At 33.5% G+C, this 22,505-nt stretch overlaps 1 protein-coding gene across 1 annotated transcript in view; it reads right to left on the bottom strand.

Moving 5' to 3' along the window:
- The window catches only part of LOC101898483 (uncharacterized), a 362,514-nt gene that overhangs the window by 49,343 nt on the left and 290,666 nt on the right, over positions 1 to 22,505 (bottom strand). The window contains exons 10-11 of the mRNA XM_059123548.1: positions 17,815 to 17,945; positions 10,623 to 10,782 (exon numbers count right to left, since the gene is read on the bottom strand). Of these exons, the coding sequence (XP_058979531.1) occupies positions 10,623 to 10,782; positions 17,815 to 17,945 (291 nt within the window). The remainder of the gene's footprint in view (positions 1 to 10,622; positions 10,783 to 17,814; positions 17,946 to 22,505) is intronic.

Here is a 22,505-nt window from a genome sequence, read left to right as displayed (position 1 = left end):
TGTAGCAAATATGGTGAATAAGAAACATTTGGATTTATAGTGTGTATCAGAGAGTATCTATGTGAGAAGGGGACACAATCATGGGTGTTGCACGATTATGTTTTGTTGTACGAAATTATGATTATGTTGTGGGAAATTTAATTGAGTGAAAGATAGATAAAAATTTAAAATAAGTTTAGAATTGTTCGAATTGGTCACCTTTGGGATGAATTATGGCCTTCAAACAGACAATGAAACTGCCACACTCTGCCCGAATGTTGCTCTGCGGTATTTTGATCCATTCCCGGCAAAGCGCTTGCTTGAGGTTATCGACACTTGGGTTATTTTTAAGTGACAACCTGGCTTTCCAAAAAACTCCAGACACAATCTGTATTAGGTAGCAAGCAATAGGGGGCCAACCGAAGATGCACATTTTTATCTGACCTCTTTGGCAAGTAATCACGATCATTTTGTTTCTTTACAAACTGCTGGACAACGAATGTTTCCTCATCGGAGAAAACCAAATTCGGCAGTTCACCACTTTCGGCCAAATTTTTTTTTCGAATTTCAATGGCTTTACCCTAAGCTCATTTTTTTCAATATTTGCCGAATGGAATATTGCGATATGTTTAGCTCACGAGTCATCTTTCGGCCACTGCGACGCAGGTTTCTTTGAGAATGTGAAAATGGTCGGAAATTTCCAGCAATATTTGCGTTACCTCCCGATATAAGCTTTCTAAATTTCCCAGTTACGTGTCTAATATTTTTAGCTTCACGTTAATAATATTTACGATTGTTTTCTGTTCTTTTGTGAATAATTGGATTTTGTTGTACACTGTTATTCAAAACGTTGTTCCTTTGTCGAGAAAGATGCCTTTCCCACGAAATTTTCCATATTCCTTTCAATTTTGTACTATTTCCTATGACCAATGAATTGTAATATACCCTGTACAGCATTATTATAAAGGGTAAACCTGGTGTAAGTTTACCGAGATTAAGTATTTGAGAATATGTAGAGTCTATTCCAAAAATGATTTTTTTACAATAAAAAGACAGAAAGAAGAAGAGAAGGGGGTTCAAAGCTGAAGATGTATCCACATTTAACTGTACAAGGATTTCTTCAACTAATGCCCTTCAGCTCAGAGTGGCGTAGGTGTTATTAGGTGTATATCTCACAATTTCATGCCATTATACAATTTGAAACTCAAAAAGTTCTCATTCTCCACAAGACCCGTTTTATTGTAATTAATCTATAAATTCGCCCAATAATGGCCATTACAGGTCATTCAACTTAAATATACCTAATAAAATTAATAAGCATATTTTTAAAATTATAATAAAATTTAATGACACAACATAATTGCATAATCCTTCATTTTCAACAATTAACTAAATCTTCATTAAAACTTCTCATTTAAATGTAAGAAAAAAATGTTTAATCCAATTTCTACTACTACTATTCACAGCAGCTCCAATAGAGAGTGGGGAAATTCAAAGGAAAAGGCAAAAGGAAAATCGCAATTCCAAATACAACTCCATAGCATAAATTTATTCAACCCTTTTTGCCATTTTGTAGACTTTTCATTAAAAATAAATGAAATGCACAAGCAGAGCAGAGCTGAGGAGACCGAAAGCAGACTGAATTCAAGCCAGCAAGAAATACAGAAGAAGAATCTAAAAGAAAAACACAATAATCCTGCTTGCTACCTATTACTGGCAGTTATGCAGAAGTTTGCGCCTCAGCAATCGAAATACAAAACAAGAAATTTATAAAATGACGTTACTTGCTACTTCATAGTCAAGTAGTGAAAATAAAATATTAAAAACCAAACATTGCTTAAGAATGAAAACAGGAGCAACAGCAGCAAAACAACAAGGAAAGCCAAGAATAAAACAGCTATGACACAACAACAAAGCGAATGAGAGCAACAAAAAATACGAATACGAATAAATAATCTAATGAATATTTTTCAAACGACTTAAGTTGCCAGAGAGACAAGAGACAAAAAAACAGGAAGAATAACAACAAAAAACACAAAAGAGCCACTTGAAGAATGTCTTGATATTCCTCGTAGGTTGCCCCCTTTCTGCACTGCATTTGTCTTTCTTTTTTTGTGTGTTTATTTTATATTTTCTTGACGTTCCCGAAGTACAGTGCAGAAATACCATATACACTGGAACAGCGGCGGATTAACAAATGCGCCACACCAAAAATACAATTTTTATAGGAGCAAAAAACTACTCTACAAGTATTTTCTTATTTATATTCGAAAGAAAGTAAAGCACAAGAATATCTTGGCCAGCAATGCAAGATGCATTCTGGCAGCAGGAACAAAACTAAATGAACAGCAGCAGCCATCACATAATTGAGAATACTCTCAACAATGAGAGCTTGAGCCATGATCCTCTATCCAATGGAACCAAATGAAAAAAATATGTATATATATAGAATTAAATATGCAAAAAAAAAAAAAAAATCCAACAGCTTATAATCAAGATGACTAAACGTTGAATGTTTCCTTTGTTTGTTTTGTTTTTCGACTTATTCTTGTGTTTTTCTTCTCTCTTCTTTGTTTTTGTTTGTGGTAAATTACAGTGTCATTGACGTTGAGGTTTTTCTTGGATTTCCATATAATAAATGGTATGCATTTATTATTTTCTAGCACAAAATTTATATTTTATTTAAATGAATGATTTTGAAAAAACAGTGAGTGAAATAACGCTGCGATGAAAGGAAGTGAGGAATCGAGAAATCTTTAAAGAAGGGCTTCAATTTTACTAAGTAAAATAAAAAGTGTTATTTAATGTTTATACCCCACGCCAAAAGGTGGTCAGGGTATTATGTCTTTGTGCATTTGTTTTTAACATGCAAAAGGAAACGAGATAGACCCATAGTTCCTTTTGATGATCTGCATAAATCCACATTCTGAGTAGATTTTTGTATGTCCGTCCGTCTGTCCATGTATTTTTGTATACAAAGTACAGGCCACATTTATTGCCCGATCCAGATGAAATTTTGCACAAATCATTTGTTTGGCCCAAGAGATTTGGAAAAAGCTCCCATACAGGGGTTGCCCATATTCGACGGACCCATCTGGAAACGCCATAACTTTTGACAGAGATGTCACATCTCTTAATGACATACCGCGTTTGAAGCGTCAGTCCAAGCAGATTTTTACCAGGAACCAATACATGCCACGCGAGCGCTCAGAAATAGTTGAAATTTACATTCAACAGAAGAAGTCAATTGTGAAAACTCAACGTGCTTTTAAAACATTAAAAAATGTGGGAAGTGCGCCTTCTAAGAACACCATTAATCGTTTATACGAAAAATTTTCGACTGGTAAGGCTTTTTCTAATCCGAAGAGGCCATATAAAAGTCGACCAAGGCGATCGGCCTAGAATATCGCTGCCGTACGAGCCAGTGTTGAGAGGTCCCCAAGAACATCCCAAAAACGCCGTTCTCAGCAGTTGGGCATGGCTCGGTCCACTTTACAACGGATTATTCGCATTGATTTGCATTTGTTCCCGTACAAAATTCAATTGACGCTGCGGACAAGCCTCGTCGATTGGAGGCCGTCGAATATGGGCAACCCTGTATATAACTTCGTCCGATTTGGCTTTTTTGAGCACCAAACGTGTAATATTAGCCCAAATGGGATAGAATTTGGCACATATGACCGAATTGAGTCTAGAAGCTAGACAAACTTGGTGAAATATATATTTATAGCTCCCATATATATTGTTCATTCTATTTGTTATATTTGTTCCTCACAGCGGTAATATGCACTCTGTAAAAACGATATTAAGGGAAATATATCAAATACCGCTCAGAAATACCTTTGCCAATTTTATCGAGATCGGTTCAGATTTGGATATAGGTACCATATATATCTATATCCAATTTTAAGTTAATTGTGCACCAAATGGGCAATACATGCCCTTATTGAAAAAATACAATTGCTTCGGCATATTTAGTCCTTTGAAATTTAAATTAAAATTATAATCATAGCTTGTATGATTTAATTCTGCCATAAAAACTATTAATTGTTTGTAAACCTCTACTAAATATGCTAATTGGTGTAGGGTATCATAAAGTCGGTTTTAAGAAGTGGCATAGAATCCAAATCAAGCATGTTAAAAATAAAAGTATCTGGAATCAATATTCAAATGAGTTACATTTGAATCGTAAATTCTAGTTGGAGAATAGGGTTAAAGCCTTTGAAATATCACGGCCTTTAAAATACCGTTATATGAGGGTCATATCAAAACTAGGATCTACATAGATAACTGTCTGCCAGAGCGGTTTCAAAAATAAAAAAAGTAAAAAGACATTAAGTTCGGACGGGGCGAACTACTAATACCCTCCACCATTAGGTAAATAATAAATTTTTATACAAAAGTATCCGCGTTCCACTTTAAACTACAAATCCAGTAATATTGGTAGCAGAATGCAGTTAGAGTTGTCAAAGAATAATATAGTGTTTGGAGCCTATATAGACAGTTTTATACTACAAATATTAAATACCAAATTTGATATAATTTCGTGGGTAAATATGATTAGGATTATCAAAACACCGAATACTGGTTTAAATATCAAGAATCGAACCGTTGACCCTATCGACAATGATTTGACACCGGTTGTTTCACACGAATCTATTCAAAAATGTGGCTTAAATCGTCAAAATACCGAATATCCGAAGGTACCGTTATATATATATAGAAGAAGCCAGAACTCGTTACGAACTACAAATACCAATTTTTAGGCAAATCCGTGGAAGAATGTGTATATCAAAATAAAGTACCGTTATATGGGCGCTATAGGAAAACGTGGACCTAGATACTTAATGTTCCGCCACCTGAGCTATAACCCATTACGAACTACAAATGCCAATTTTTTTACATATCCGAAAAAATTTGGCAAAAATCATCAAAATACCGAATATCGGGAGGTACCCTTATAAAGGCTATACGAAAACGTATGCCTATGTATACAATGTTCCGCCACCGGTAGAGCAAGAACCTATAAGTACAAAAAATACCAATTTTTAGACTAGTTTATGGTTACAAAATGGGGTTTATCGCTTCATTTCCAGCGCACAATAGCCACCAAAATCTCCGGATACCAATCCTGTGGACCATTGGGTCTGAAGTATTTTGGAAAGCAAGGTTGGTACTAAAAAATACCAAAGTGTCGATCACCTCAAGCAGCGCTTCGCCGGGAATGGGCCAAAATACCGCAGAGCAACATTCGGGCAGCGTGTGATGGTTTCATTGGCCGTTTGAAGGCCATAATTCGTGTCAAAGGTGACCAATTCGAACAAATCTAAACTTATTCTAAAATTTAATGCTATTTCTGAATTTTTTGCTTTCATTCTATAAAATTAAAAAAAAATGTAAAAATTATGGCGTTTGACTTCGTTGCAGTTTTTTTTTCTCATCCTGTATGTTACCCTCCCGATGTAAACTTTCACAATGCCAAGACATCAGACTCATTTTTTGCGTACTTTCATTATCTTGTCGTTTTAATGCTTTGTGTAGTTCGGGGTATATTTTTGCAGGACATAACACATTTTAGTGGGCCGAATGTGGTTCCGATTTTGCTTAGTTCTTTTAAGAGTTATTTGTATATGTTTCTATAGTTTTTTTTCAAGACATTTTAATTTATATACTTGTACCTTTGTAGAATTTCATTTTGTTTCCATTTTCCAAAATGTTCTAAAAAACACCATGTCTATAATTTTTAAAGGTAAAAAGAATAGAATCACATACAAATAAGTTTTCATACAAGTTTTTTATTTTTTTCAACAATGCAATATTTATAAAACCATCACTGCTGCATCGGCGAAAATTTGCCAAAGAAAACAAAAGAAATTAATTACAGCATTGCCAGTTGCACATAAGACATTACACCTGAGTATAGCTGATTCATACATTTCTATTTCTTTCTCTTCTCGTTTTATATCGAAAATTAAAACAATGCTGATCAATGTTTGGTTCTGGCCACAAATAAACAATGACCCACAACGGTGAGTTGTTGTAAGCTATGGCTGAAGTAAACGGGAACAAATTGCTACATTTTCTTGGTGTTAATAAAACAAAAGGCAAACTGAAATCATTGTTAATGCACTATTTGTTAGGTACAAGATTTCGTGTTATTTTACTTCGTTTCTTTTCAGGATGTACGTACGTGTTATGTGCAATGGAAATAAGTTTTTATTCCATTGTCATTGGTTGGTTCGGAAAAGGTAATGTGAACCCAAACTTTAGCTGGCTTAGTTAAGTGAAAAATCTAATCAAAAACATACAAACGAACAAAATTCAATTTGTTCTTTTCTTTGCGCCACTGATGTTGTGATTTTTACTTTGGGAATAAAACGAACAAAGGGATATTTGGAACTGATTGGAAATTTCCTTGTTGATTAGGAATTTTAAATAAAAAAATCTACCTAAAATTACGGATAAAACAATTAAAAGGCATAAAGAAAATTTACAAACAATATCACCAAAATTCATGATTGAAACTTCCATGCGTATTCATTATACTGCCCCGCATGATGTAATATTTTGAAGATGGGGACGTATGATTATTATTATCAGCAAAAATATAGCATTCGCCCCAGTATACAACTGATAACTCATTTTTATACCTCTAGCATGCGAACATCTATCACCACAATTATTTTCCCCTCTTGTTTTGTGAATGCGAAAAAAATCCCCAACAATATTTTACAACAATTGAAAGCAATTTATTGGCTGCTGTGAAACTTCAATCTTTGTCGAGTAAATCGATTACATGACTAGCGGGAAAATATATGTGTATATATATAACGCATGTATATATCTATCTTTGGTAATGCAATGAGGTGTGAGGGAGCAGAAAAAGGCAACCCAAGATAATACAATTGGTATGAAATGTCAGAAATGATGTTACATTAATAATGATAACATCGTTAAATAAATTGATATGTGCTCTGGATCGAAAAGGTTAATGACATTGCAACAAACCGAACGATAGATACTATTTGTAAGCCATTTAGGGAATTGCACTTTGCTAATGGCACTTAAAACATAATGTTATGTGGGATTTTCAAGATGATTAATAAATATTTTTTTTTTTACTGAGAAAAAATATTTGGTATATAGTTGGTTATACACAACGACGATGAAAAGTTTTATGCTGGAAGGTTCCAAAACGGTATGGCGATGGCTAAAATAGCAAATGGGTATTTAAAAAATATTTACGATTTTAAGGGTTTACATGATATGTTTAAGTTTTTACAGAAAAAAAATATTTGGTATATAGTTGGTTATGCACAACGACGATGGAAAGTTTTATGCTGGTAGGTTCCAAAACGGTAGGGGGAAGTCTAAAATAGCAAATGGGTGTTTATTAATTTATTTTCGAGTTGGAAACCTTAAAAGAACAAAGTGTAAATAAACAAGTAAAAAAGCTGTAAGTTCGGCCGGGCCGAACTTTTAATACCCTCCACCATTTGGTACAAATTTGGCAATTTCCAAAAAAAAAAAAAAAAAAAATCCTTTTAAAATTCTGTTAAAATCTTAAAAATACCGAATGCCTATACGACGACGTAGACCTGCATAGACAACTTTTGTCATAAGTTATTACAATATTCAAATGCGAAACTTGAAGAAAAATATGTTTATAATGTAGCTAAAATCATCAAAATACCGAATATAGTAGGTACCGTTATATGGGGGCTATACGAAGGCGTGGAGCTGCAAAGACAATTTTCTGGTATGGGCTAAAGTATCCATTACGAACTTCACATGCGAAATTTGAAACAATCCCGGTAAATAATGTCGCTAAAATCATCAAAATACCGAATATCGGGGTGTACGGTATATGTGGGCTATACTAATACGTGGACCTACATGGCCCATTTTCTGTTTTATGCGGAAGTATCTATTACGAAATTCAAATGCCAAATTTGGAACGATTCCGTCAAATAAAGTCGCTAAAATCATCAAAATACCGAATATTGGGGGGTATCGTTATATGGGGACTATATAAAGACGTGGACCTACATGGCTCATTTTTTGACTTAGGATGTAGTATCCATTACGAACTTCAAATAGCAAATTTGAAACAATCCCGGTAAATGATGTCGTTAAAATCATCAAAATACCGAATATCGGGGGGTACCGTTATATGGGGGCTATATGAAGACGTGGACCTACATGGCTCATTATTTGAGTTAGGATGTAGTATTCATTACGAACTTCAAATAACAAATTTGAAACGATTCTGGTAATTAATGTCGTTAAAATCATCAAAATACCGAATATCGGGAGGTATCGTTATATGGGGGCTATATGATAACTTGAACCTACATGGCCCATTTACGAACTTAACCTGCCTACTGGCAAAATATACATGTATGCAAAATTGTATCCTTTTATCTCAATTTGTTCGAAAGATAGCGTGATTACAACAGACAGACGGACAGACAGACAGACAGACAGACGGACATGGCTAAATCGTCTTAGAATTTTACGCTGTTAGGGCTGTTAGCAACTTTATCCTTTGAAAATCCATGTCCACAGTGTCTTAACTCTTTTATATAGGACATAGTCAAAACTTTCTTATAGGACACTCCTGCTCTGAGAGTCCATATAAACATATTTTTAAAACACATGATTCTAACTCCTGGTTTGGAAAATTGTGTAAATGTCTTACAAAAAAAAAAAAAAAAAAAAAAAAAAAAAAAATCGTAGAAGATTCATGATTACAGTGGTTTTTTTCCATTACAACTGACCTTAGACTCCCTGAAAATAGATCTAAAACGTATACCCGTTCATAAAAGACATCCTTCAAAATTAACTTCATTGTCATTAAAATTATCTTGAACAAGTAAAAAAAGCAGCTAAGTTCAGCAAGGTCGAACTTTTTATACCCTCCACCGTTTGCAAGAAAATTGAAAAGTTAAAAAAAAAAAATCCATCGGAAAACACGTTATTTGTGGGCTAGACGAAGACGAGGTGTTCCGAACTTTGTATACGAAATTTGAACAATTCCGGTAAATAAAATCATCGAAATACCGGGAGGAACCGGTATATATATATATATATATATATATATATATATATATATATATGTATATATAGATATATATATATATATATATATATATATATATATTTATATATATATATATATATATATATAGATATATATATATATAGATATATATATATATATATATATATATATATATATATATATATATATATATATATATATATATATATATATATATATATATATATATATATATATATATATATATATTATATCGTAGACCTATTTAGACAATTCTCTTCTAGGGGATAAAATACTTACAAGGAACTTCTTGTGAAAATTTTCAGACAATTCCATTGGAAAATCTGGCTAAAATCATCAAAATACTGAATATAGAGGGGTACCGTTATACGATATCGTATACCTATATAGATAATTCTTTTTCAGGGGATAAAGTACTCACAAAAAACTCCTTGTGTAGAATTTCAGACAATTCCATTGAAAAATGTGGCTAAAATCATTAAAATACCGAATATCGGGTATGGGGGCTCGATATCATGGACCGTTATAGTCCATCTTCCAACTTGACTTGCCTGCAGACAAAATAGAGATCTGTGCAAAATTTTAGTTTCCTATCTTAATTCGTTTTGGGTCTAAAATTATTATTTCGATGAGTTACAATCGGAATGACGAACTTAATGCACCCTCTATACTATGTATGCTGGAGGGTATAAAGATATCCCCTAAAAATTCGGGCTTTCAAAAAATTCGAAATATGTATTCAAATGCCCTTAAACATTTCTTGAAAAAAAAAAAAACTTACCACAAAAACTAAGTTATTAAAATCTTTGAGGTCCATTAGAAATTAAACGATTTTCCTTAAGAGAGTTCTTGAATAAAAATATCCCTAAAAATCTAAGACTATATCTTTAAAGATATATCCTATTACCCTTTAAGAACCTTAAAAACAGTATAATAATTTCAAATAACTGTGTATTTTTCTCAAAAAAATGCAACATTAAAGGACTAATTATCCTTTAAACTAAGAATTCTTCGAATAAATAATACATTTTATTTGAACTTTTCTTGAAATAACCAATGCAAAAAGTTCTTTGATATAATTTTAATAGTCTTAAAATTTAAAATTCTCTCTTTATCCCTTTACTTAAATATTTTAAATTTACCAAATAGGTACGCAGTTTTCAAAATGGTTCCGTCTACGTAGGCCTTGAAATTATAAAAATAAAATCACACTCAATTAATTTGGGATAATTTAATTTTTTCATAATCCCTTCATCGCAAACAAATTGACAAAATAATCCCAATAATCTAAATAAAATAAACCAATTCGAGTATTTATATATATAGATCAAAAGAAATCCATAATTGTAATCTACAAAACCCCACGTACGCCCACACGCACATTTAAAAAATTTATCAGAGCCATATTGCCGATGCCATGCGAAGGAAAATAACAGATTGAAGAAAAATGAAGCAGAAGATGAGGAAAAAATAACAAAATCTAAAATGGATTCCATAAATCTGACTACATGTCGCTGTCGTTGGTGTCGTCATCGTTATTGTATTTCTTTGTACTTACATCGGATACGTAATGTCACCGGATTACTGGTGCCTTTGCCTTCAGAATTCACAGCCAGACAAGTGTAATCACCGGCAGATGCACGCGAAACGCTTTGCAGGACAAGTGATTGATCTGATAGGATAACGCCAGCTGATACATTGTGATGTAATTCTTTGCCCTGTTAATGGAAGAGAGAGAGAGAGAGAGAGAAGAAATACATTGGTTAATAATAAAAAAACAACGCACAAGCACATAAACAGAAATCATTGTTTAAATATTTGCTAGAAAGATGAAAGTAGTATTGAGAATAACAACGCCATGTCAGGAAATACAATTAAAAAAAAATCTTTTCAATTCCCTTGCAAGAATTGCTGCAATGAGTGAAGAGCTTTACGAAACCACTATCACCCCCTGAAGAGTAGTGGCACTGGAATTATAAAATGACATTGTACATGAAAAAAAAAAAACGTAACGAAAAGAGGGATCAACCTGTATAGAAAAATCATTCACGTGAAAAAATGAAAGAAGTGCAGCAGCCACGTAAAGCTATGACACGTAACGTAAATAAGTTTATATAAGAAGAAGAATATGTTCTGCAGCATACAATGTAAGATAAAAGATAAACGGACAACAAAAAGGCAAAAATATCACGTGAAAGAGTGAAACAATGATAGAACATGTTAAATCTCAATTTGGTTTTTATCGAAATTAAGATTTTAATATTTTCTCTAATAATAATTGACAAAATTCCACATAACTGGCTTGTTAGGAATCGCTTTATATAAAATGATTTTTACAATTAAATATAGATCCACGCTAACGTTCGCTGTGCATATAAACCCGTTCAAGCATAAAACGTTATGAAGGTAGCTGTATGACCTTGTATAATGAAATGGCATAAACAAAACAGCCAGCAACAATGTGCTAACACCAAGAAATTGTTTGCCCCTCCGGTGTGTGTATGTGTTTTTTTGTTTTTTACTTTTTTCCATGAATCCTTGTGTTAACAAAACAACCCAGTTTGATTTTCTCTTTCGTTAGGAAACAAAAGTGTGGCTGTACTCGATTTTAATGGATGTAGATGTTACTTGGTTTAGTTGTATGTATTGTAGATCGAGTTTTAGTAGTGAAAATCAGACAAATTCGACTTGAACAGAAATTCTTCGTTGCGGAAAGGATAAAATATATGCGACAATTAGAACTTATACACAGATTCTGCAAAATATTTGCTCAAAATATTTGAAAATGTGGTTTTAGTTTAGAAACCGCTTTTCTCTTTTTCCCCAAAATAATCGTCTGAAATTTGTAATTCTCGGTGGGTGATATATATGTTAGCAAAAGAATTTTAATATGGATCCTGCATGTCATAAAGCACCCCTTATTCTCTCGTTTTGGAGTTGTTAGTTGCATTTTTCGCTCGTGGTTGAATATCTCACCACCAGTAATTTGTATTTTCAGGGCCTACAATTTAGAATTTTAGGTCAAGATATTCAGTAAACCCCCAAATTTCAGTTATTTGGGACCAGTCACTTTTGCTGATTAAAAAACAAATGAGTATTACCTCAGATTTATTTAGAAATTATTAGAGCTATTAACGCACAATTAAGACCAGTAAGGAAAGGTCAAAAGTCGGGGCGGGACCGACACTACTATGCGTATTTAGTACAGAATAATGAAAATTTATTTGGAGTAGATCATACCACCTATTAACCATTGGTATATAGTGCATGATATGACTTCGATAAGGACTATATTAAAATATATTCATCGGAGCAATGGGTATACCGGACGGAGATTCACCAAATGATAAAATTCGGTTGAATATGAAAAAATTTATTTGATTTGGGTTGATATTATTTATGGTGAGCAATAACCGTAAAATCGGATGATGATGTGTACTGAAGGTATATAAAAATTTTAACCGATAACAATAAAATAAAATTTGCCATAGGAATATCATTGTTGTGGAGTGCATATTACCCATATGAGGGACTTTTGGAAAATTTTAAATCAATCGGATAATAAATTGCGATCTACATTTTGTTCACAAAAATACATGGCCAGACGGACGGATTGACATGCATAAATCGACTTAGAAAGATGTGAATAGGTTACAATTTTTTATACCCTCCACCATATTATTTAGGTTATATCAACTTTGCTATTCCTTTGCTATCTCCTGGAAATACGCATGTTTTTTTCAGTATGTAGCTGAATTTTGTTTTCGTATAGTCCTTATATAAATGTACCTGTCGATATTCTGTATTTTGACGATTTAGATCACATGTTTGCAACGAGTTCCACCTCCATTGTTTACATTGGTCCCCATTTTCTTATAGCCCACATGTAACGGTACCACCCGATACTGTGATTTTTGGGGGGTAGATAACGTTTTTCAATATACCCCCCCCAATCTTAACTGCACCCCATGCATTCTGATGATTTTAAAAATTTTCTAACGGAATTGTTAAAATTTGGTACATAGAGTTTCGAATGAGTTCTAACTCCTGTGACAGATCATTGCTGTATAAGATCACCTTTTCTCATAGGTTGAACATTTTTTTTTAAATTTAATATTAAAAACCCGCAATAGGTAAGAACCACTATAGCAGGGAACCGGTACCATTGACTTTAGTGCAGTAATAAAATATTTTACCAACCGATTTCTCTGCAAAAATGGAAGTGGACCCAATATTCAATCCCGATATTTATACTTCTGAATTACCTCGTGGTAGAAGGTATTAAAAGTTAGGTCCGGCCGAAATTAACGTGTTTTTCATGTTTTTGGAGGGTTATTGTAGGTATTGACATAGAGTTATAAAGATTTTTGAGGAACTGAATTTAATTTAAACATTATTTTTGGAAATTTTATAGAGGATAATTACCTCGTGGTAGAAGGTATTAAAAGTTAGGTCCGGCCGAAATTAACGTGTTTTTCATGTTTTTGGAGGGATTATTGTAGGTATTGACATAGAGTTATAAAGATTTTTGAGGAACTGAATTTAATTTAAACATTATTTTTGGAAATTTTATAGAGGATATAACGTGTATTTTTATAAGTATTTTTGAAAGGTTCTTAGAAATACTAATAACAATTTTTAAAATAGATTAAGAGGCTCTTAGTCAAACGTTAATTTTTTTGTAAGTATTTTTGAGAGGTTCTTGAAAGTACTAATGACAATTTTTAAAAGAGATTTAAGAGGTTTTAAGTAGATTTTTGCGTGGTTCTTGAAGGTACTAACATGAATCTCAAAATTAGTTTTCAAAGATACCTAGAGGTACAAAAGTTGAGGAGGAGGTTTGGGAGGTTAATAGATTAGATAGGAATTTATAGCAATTTTTGGAGTTTCTTGGAGGTATAGACGTCGATTTTTAGAAACATTTATATAAGACTGTAGATTACCTCTAGAAACGAAACTTGTTACTATTTTTATTTGTAACGAAACATATGTATTTCACAATTTGGCTTCAGTAATTTAATTATACCGCTATTATGCTTCAACGAAATCCTTTCACTGTGATTTTATTGCGTTGAAAATAGAAATACATCCCAAAAACATGACAAGTTATTTAACAGAATTGTGTTAATACTGTTGTAAATCCACCTGATATTGAATAAAATTCCTCAAGGAAACATAAACCGTAAAGCCCTGGTATTAATCTGTTAATTTCTTTTCTAAATAACAAATTCCACAAAAAATCAATTTCCTTTCCTGTCATACATATTCAAAACATTTTTTTTTTCGGAAGTTTCTCAATGTTTTTTCGGACAAATTCACCTAAATTTAATTTGTGGAACTAACGTTGTTCTATAACTACAACACATACACAATGCTTAATTGCACATTTCGGACTCTTGTAATACAATACAAAAGTGTAGATTTATATTCCATATTCCGAGCAGAATATGAACAATTTCCAAGAGGAAAAAAATGCAAACATAATATTTCACAATGTTCATTTTGTGTGTGTTAGATGATTTACAACTGTAAATTGTATCTGAACTCGTTAGGAGAATGTAACTCTGTAAATGGTACTGAAGACATTTAGAGTTAAATAACGGATTACCACATCACTAGATATTGCTGACACATGAAGCATACACACACACACACCCCCCAAAAAATGAATAGACATGAGCACGACAAACAGCAGAGAAAAAAATCCGACAGGGCAGAAAGACACACAGACAGACGAATGGATGGATGTCTTCTTAAGCAACAGACAGATGGGAAAATTTCATTTAGTTTTGTTCTTGGCAAGATGAGCATGAGTATTAACGAAATTCTTGGAATTGAAAGAATAAAATCCCAATTGCAATAATGTTGGGCTTATATTTTGTTTCCAGTAATAACAGGGAGAACGAACATACTCGTAATGTGTGTTTTGTCAACAAAAAAAAAAAAAAAACAGAACTTTAAAGAGACAGGTTTTGGGGCGCAATCATGAAACACAATTTTTGTAAAGTTTCCAAAAATTGTTAACATTCAATGGGGTTAAGTAATTGCATGCTGTTATTTAGTTAGGGGGCTGAAAAGTTAAAACTTTGGTTATGGCCTCTACCACAATGTGGTTTATGTTTTTTTTTTTTTTGGTGAGTTATATGTTTGGAAAGTTTGAAACTACATGGAAAAACAAGTTATTTAACATAACATGTAACTTTTATGGCATCTTTTTTATGATAATATTTTCATTGGATCTACATAGACGATTATATGCCGGAACTATTTGGACTTCAAGAAAATTCCGTGGAAAAATAGCTCAGCGATAGCTCATTATATTGTTTACAAGCGTACAAAACATTTTGGAAAGAATTTTTCTTTTCATTTGGCTGGAAAACCACAAGTGGCTACCTTTAGAGCACTAAAGCATTTAAATGTGAATAAATCGTTTGTGTCGCGTACCACCGCTAGTTATCGTGATACTGGTAGCGTAGCCCGACGCCGAGGAAGTGGACGGAAGAACAACATCAGCAGGAATGGTTCGAAAAGTAAAGAAGCGACTTGATAGAAACCTGCGTCGCAGTGGCCGAAAAATGACACTTGAGCTGAACATATCGAAATATTCCATTCGGTAAATATTGAAAAATGAGCTCGGGGTATAGCCATTGAAATTCCAAAAGGTGCAAGAACTTACACCGCAACAGAAAGAAAATAGACTCAAAAGATCTAAAGACTTGCTTCGCTTGGCCGAAAGTGGTGAACTGCCGAGTTTGGTTTTCTCCGATGAGAAAACATTCGTTGCCCAGCAGTTTTCAAACAAACAAAATGATCGTGTTCACCTACCAAAGAGGTCAGCTAAAAATATGCACATTCTGTTGGCCACCAGAATTCAAGCGCCGGCCATGGTGATGGTGTGGGCCGCCATAACAGCCGATGATCGCTCTTCGCTCGTATTAATCGACCGCGGTAACAGAATAAATGCAGAATATTATCGCGAAAATATTACGGAGGGCCGCCGACCTTGGACATTCCAACAGAACTCAGCACCATCGCACTCAGCACGCGCCACCCAAGAATGGTAATGGTTCCTCGCTTCATTTCCAGCGCACAATGACCACCAAAATATCCGGATACCAATCCGTTGGATTATTGTGTTTGGAGTATTTTGGAAAGCAACTAAAAAATGCCCAAGTATCGATCATAATTCGTGCCAAGAGTGACCAATTCGAACATATATAAACTTATTTTAAAATTTTATGCTATTTCCGACAGTTTTTGCATCCATTCAATAAATTAAAAAAAAATGTAAAATTGAGGGCGTTTGACTTTGTTGCAGATTTTTATCTCACCCTGTATATGGTTGGAATTCACATGCACAGTTTTTTACAAGTATTTTATTACAAGTATGACGTTTGGAATATAGAGTGCTTTCCAAGGACGGGCGGGCATGGCGAAACCTACTCAGAATTCTATTCTGATTAAGAATATATGTACTTTTTGGGGCCTAAAATTTTTATTTCGAGGAGTTACAAGCTGATATAGGGTCCTTCGTTTCCGATAGTGAATAATCATAGATTCTGTGTAATGCAAACGAGGTCTTCGATTTGACACAGATTTTTGTTAAGTGGTTTCTAAAATTTCACTTTTAGAAAATTGTTATTAATGTTACGTAAGCTGCATTTAATAACCCTGAGACGCAAATCAAATACCAATCGTTGTGATAATTTTAGGGTAACTAAAAGTCGGCTTTACTTAGCCCTTTTAATTTTTCTTCCATTTCTGAAATGAAATTGATACTTAAGCATGCATAACCTCATTGCTTTATGTCTTATCCTTGTTCACTTCTCTATTTCCAACAATTACAAAAATCCTTACAAAATGTCGTTTTTGTTGTAGTTTTTAATTTCTTTACAATGTGCAACACACACACACACACATGCACAAAGTGTTAAGTGCATCTAAAGCAAGATAAACTGTCAAATAGTTCATTTGTTTCGTTCCTGTTTTTGTTCCTCACATGCCAGTGAAAAGAAAACAGTTTGTCGTAGCACTTGGCAGAAATTGTAAACCTGCTTGTTACTGGTAATCAATCTTTTAAGGGATTTTGTTTTCTTGCCATGCTTCGTTCTGCACCAACCGAACCAACCCTCACTCAACAAACCAAAATCATGTCTGTCGTAAAGTAATTTGTAAATGGTGCCAGGTTTTTCTGTTTTGTTTTAACGGAGTCGAGCGTTTATTTAACATTTCGAGTTCAATATATAAATGAATTTTCTTTACTTGGAACGCACACTTTCGGGTTTGCAGTAATTACGCACACGTGTAAAATTTGCCATTGAATGAAATGTGTTCTTTAGAATATGCTTGCTTTCCAAGTGTTTTTGTTTTTGATTTTACTCTACATTCACTCAGTCAGTCAGTCACTCGTTCACTCACTCATTCATTCATTCGCTCATCCTCTGACTGAGCAAGTCTATTAATTAAGTAAATGTAAACATCATTTTGTAGTAAAACATATACCAACAAACAACAACAAAAAAAAAAAAAAACAGCAGAAAATAACAGAAATTAAATAAAGAATGTTAAATGAGCCGGAAATTGTGGCTAACTGTTTGTTAAAACTTTGTGAGTGTGTGTGTATGCGTTTCTGTTTCGGTTTCTGTTTGCATTGCTGTGTTTGCCTTTAAACATTTATCTAGCTATGGCCATTAATCCATTTAAGTTTGTGGTGGCTGAAATTTCGTGTGGTTAAGTCTGATAGTACTTACATTATGAAACCATGACATTTTATAGGGCTTTGGATTCGACTGAATGACACATTCAAAATAGACATCGTCTCCCTCTTTAATGTCATCAGGATTAAGTGATGATCCCATTTTCAAATGAGCTGTGGGTTGATCTGAAACAAAACAAAAGCAGACGGTTACAGAGGTGTGTAAGGCATTGTTGTTGTTTTCGTTAATTTTTTTAATTATGTTAATTGCCAGATATAGTCAACCTATTATAATAAATTTATGTTGCTCCGCTAAGTGGAGTTAAGGAAAGAATTACAACATCAAAAATGTATAGAATATTGAAAATAAAAGGAGTTTTTTTATATTATCCCTTTTTCAGGTTCAAACAAGTTAAAATGCAGTTCGGCCGGGCCGAACCATTTTAAACGAATTTGCAACTTTTCAAAAAATAAAATCCTTAACAAGTAAAAGAACATTAAGTTCGTCCGCGCCAAATTTTTAATACCCTCCACCATAGGGTAAAGGAAACATTAGAAAAAATGTGGCAAAAACCATCAAAATACCGAATATCGGAGGGTACCGTTATATGGGGGCTATACCAAATCATGGACCCATACATGCAATGTTTCGCCACCGGAGCTGGAAACCATTATGACCAACAAATACCAATTTTTAGACAAATCCGTGCAAAAATGTGGCAACAATAATTAAAATACCGAATATCGGGGGGTACCTTTATATGGGGGCTATACCAAAACGTGGACCTATACATGTAATCTTTTGCCACACGTACAAGGACCCGATATGACCTACAAATACCAATTTTTAGACAAATCCGTGAAAAAATGTAGCATAAATCATCAAAATACCGAATATCGGGAGGTACCGTTATATGGGGACTATAACAGAACGTGGACCGATATATCTCATTTTCAATACCAACACAATACCAATTGCTCTGCTAAATTTTGGCGCTCTACGTCAAATAATGTGGGCAGTATCGTGATTTCAACAGACAGACAGACGGACGGACATCGTTAAATCGACTTAGAATTTTATGCTGATTATGAATATATATATACTTTATGGGATCTACGACGAATATTTGAGGATGTTACAAACGGAATGACAAAGTTAACATACCCTCCTTTCCAAGGTGGAGGGTTTAAAAATTTCTGTTACAATTTAAAAAATACCGAAGATAGTATTTATATTAGGGTGAATTCGATGTGGACCTACATAGGCATTGTTTGTCATAAGCCATATTCAAATTCGAATCTTGAAATTAACGGTCAATAATGTAGTTAAAATCATCAAAATATCGTATATAGGGAGGTACCGTTATATCGGAGCTATGCGAAGACCTGGATCAGCACAGACAATTTTCTGTCACAGGTTGTAGCTTCCATTACCAACTTCAAATACGACATCTCACACAATTTCGGTAAGTATTGTACCTAAAATCATCAAAATACCGAATATAGGGAGGTACTGATATATGGGGTCTATACGAAGACGTGGACCTGCATAGACAATTTTCTGCCACATACTGTAGTTCCCATTACGAACATCAAATACCAAATTTGAAAAAAAAATCCGGTTAATAATGTCGCTAAAATAATCAAAATACCGAATATAGGGACGTCCCGTTATATGGGGGCCAGCGTGACCGTTGTGCCACTAAAGTATCAATTTTGCCACTTTTTTGGGCTTTGATATATATATCATAAATGAGCCACTTTTTTGAATTTGTGTGCCACTTTTTTATACATTGTGTCACCTTTTTTATACCCTCTACCATAGTAGGAAGGGTATATTAAGTTTGTCATTCCGTTTGTAACACCTCGAAATATACATTTTAGACCTTACAAAGTATATATATTCTAGCTCAGCATAAAATTCTACGTCGATTTATCAATGTCCGTCCGTCTGTGGAAATCACTCTAGTTTTCGAACGAAATGAAGTAAGTTAAAGTAAGTGCAGGTCTACGTCTTCGTATAGCCCCCATATAACAGGACCCCCGATATTTGGCATTTGGATGATTTTAGCGACATTTTTTATCGGAATTGTTTCAAACTTGGTATTTGAAGTTCGTAATAAATATTAAAGCATATGACAGGAGGTTGTCTGTGTAGGTTCACGTCTTCTTATAGCCCCTATATAATGGTACCCCGATATTCGGTATTTTGATGATTTTGGCGACATTATTTACGGAAACTATTTCAAATTCTGTATTTGAACTTCGTAATGGATACTACAGCCTATGCCGGAAAATTGTCTGTGCAGGTCCATGTTTTATATTTATTTATTTTTATTTATTATTTATTTATTATTATTTATTATAGCTACATTATAAACAGATTTTTTTTCAAGTTTCGCATTTAAATATTATAATTATGCTATTATATTCCAGCGGTCACACTGATGGGGGCTATACCAAGATGTGTATCTGCACAGCCATTTCGAACTTCAAATACCAAATACCTACATGGCCCATTTACGAACTTAACCTGAATACTGGAAAAATAAACATGTGTGCAAAATTTTAGCCTTATATCTCAATTCGTTCGAAAGACGGACATCGCTAAATCGACTTAGAATTTTACGCTGAAGTCCTCCTCTTGCAGATGTTTTTAAATCTATAGATTTGCCCTTTTTACAGGGAATTCACTTTCTAGAATTTTACTCCAAAGTTAAGTTTTGTGATACAAATTCCTTAGTTACTTGTCCAAAAATTATTCAAACAAATATAATTGACCCCATTCCACTCTTTCCCCCTACCCAACTACTCAGTTAATTTATGAGATAAATGACACCTAATAAAACTGTCTTCCTTCTAATTCCAAAGAAAATTCCATTAAACTAATCCCCCTTAACACCCTTAGCTATTATACTTGAGATTTAGCGATTTTCTTCCTTGTCTGTCACAAACTTTGCTTTTCGTCTTTGTGGAAGAGAATAGAATATCAAATTATTTAAAGGCAATTCATCTTCATCCTTATCGGGCAAGTGTTAGATGAAGGGCTAGTTACGTTTTATGACCCAACCAATGAAATCTTGATTGCTGTCTATCATGTCAATTGTTTAGCACTTTCGAAATGTTTCATACTATCTATCTATCCCTCTTGTAAATGTTCTCTGTGCTTCTTTGTTCAATGAGAGAATAAAGAAACGGAAAATGAAGATTTTTTTATTAGGTAGATTTTCTCGATTTCATCTTTTTCTATTGTTGTTGTTGCTCGTCAAATTCAAATTCACAACGCCAACAATGAAGGAGAAATGTTGGTTTCATACAATATATAAACATGTGCTCAAGTTTTATGGGATATTTATGGTCAAGCTGACCGAAACAAAGAAAAAGGGATCCCAATATGTCTGGGAGTGTGTTTTGTAAATAGTGTGTAATATACCGCAACGACAATCTAATGTCATTGATATCTACCCAAATGAATGAATGGATGGATGGAAGAGAAAAAAAAAAAACGACAAATGCCAAACAAAAAATGAGATTTGTTTTACCCTTGTGGTATTCCTTACCCAATTAAATTTTCGATTGGTTTATAGGTTTTTTATGGTGTAACTTTTTTTAAAGTGTTTACCATTTTTTGCTGGCCTTTTTATTGGAATTAAGCAAAAAAGCATAAAACAAAATAGTTCTTAACTTCACTCCCTTTTTCATTCTGCTTCATTTTTGAGCACCAACTAGTGAAGCATAACACTCTGGGATATTTTGCCAATGTTTGCCAATGTAACTAGTCTTATAGGTTTTTTACAATGCCATAAAATATCATTGTGAAATAAACGGAAAGTGGCAGAATCAGCTGACTATAATTGAATGGCGTGACAGTGCTTTGCGGCAGTTGTAGGAAATCATACAGGTGTTGAGAAAGAAAATTTTAGAATCTATGTACCTTTTTCAATTTATAAAATGTCTTCTCATGAAAGTAGATGTTTTAAAGTCCTTCTATATATAAAAAAACCTACTGAAAGTCCTCTATAGAGTGAAATACCCTCTTATGTCGGTCGAATCTTTCTTAAAGAGTGAAAAACTAATTAATGTCTTCTTTAGCTGAAAGATTTACACATCGCCATCTATATATTTAGAGAAATATATGTTAATAGAACAGATGATCGTTTAAGGGCCCTCAAATGGCCTTCTACATTAATACCGTCAAAGATACATTTATAATTATAAGAGTTTCTAAAGTCTTAAAGATAGAAATCCTTCTAATGGTCTTGAACACTAAGCTATTTAAAGTCTTCAAAAAAAGAAAGATGACCTTAAAATGTTTCTAAATATATGGTCTGTGATGCAGATGATCTCATGGTGGTCGTCATCAGAATAAGTTACAAAGATTTGCCATAGATACTTTTAAGGACATCAAAAACATGTTCTCCAGCTCTTCTTCGTAAAACTGAGAGCTCCTTTGAGAACCACTATAAACAGAGGAGCCTTCTATACGAGGAGCCTATTTTTGTTACATTTGGTTTTAATTTTGCATGGAAAAGTTAATTCTTGGCTAATTTGATACCCCTGAAATCGTTTTTTAATTCATTTTTGTATGGGTAGAATACCATCCAAAGATAATAAAGTTATACATCCGAGAGTAAAGGTACGAAAAGTAAAAGGAGTTGCAATATGAAGTAACATTGTTATTATGCGATCGATAAATTTTAAATTGTGCAAAATCTCGAAATATTCGAGAATTTTAAAACTATCCTA

Source organism: Musca domestica, unplaced genomic scaffold, assembly GCF_030504385.1.
Source record: "Musca domestica strain aabys unplaced genomic scaffold, Musca_domestica.polishedcontigs.V.1.1 1, whole genome shotgun sequence".
Lineage (NCBI taxonomy): Eukaryota > Metazoa > Arthropoda > Insecta > Diptera > Muscidae > Musca > Musca domestica.
The sequence above is the reverse complement of the archived record's forward strand: the minus strand, read 5'-3'. Positions and strand labels throughout refer to the sequence as shown.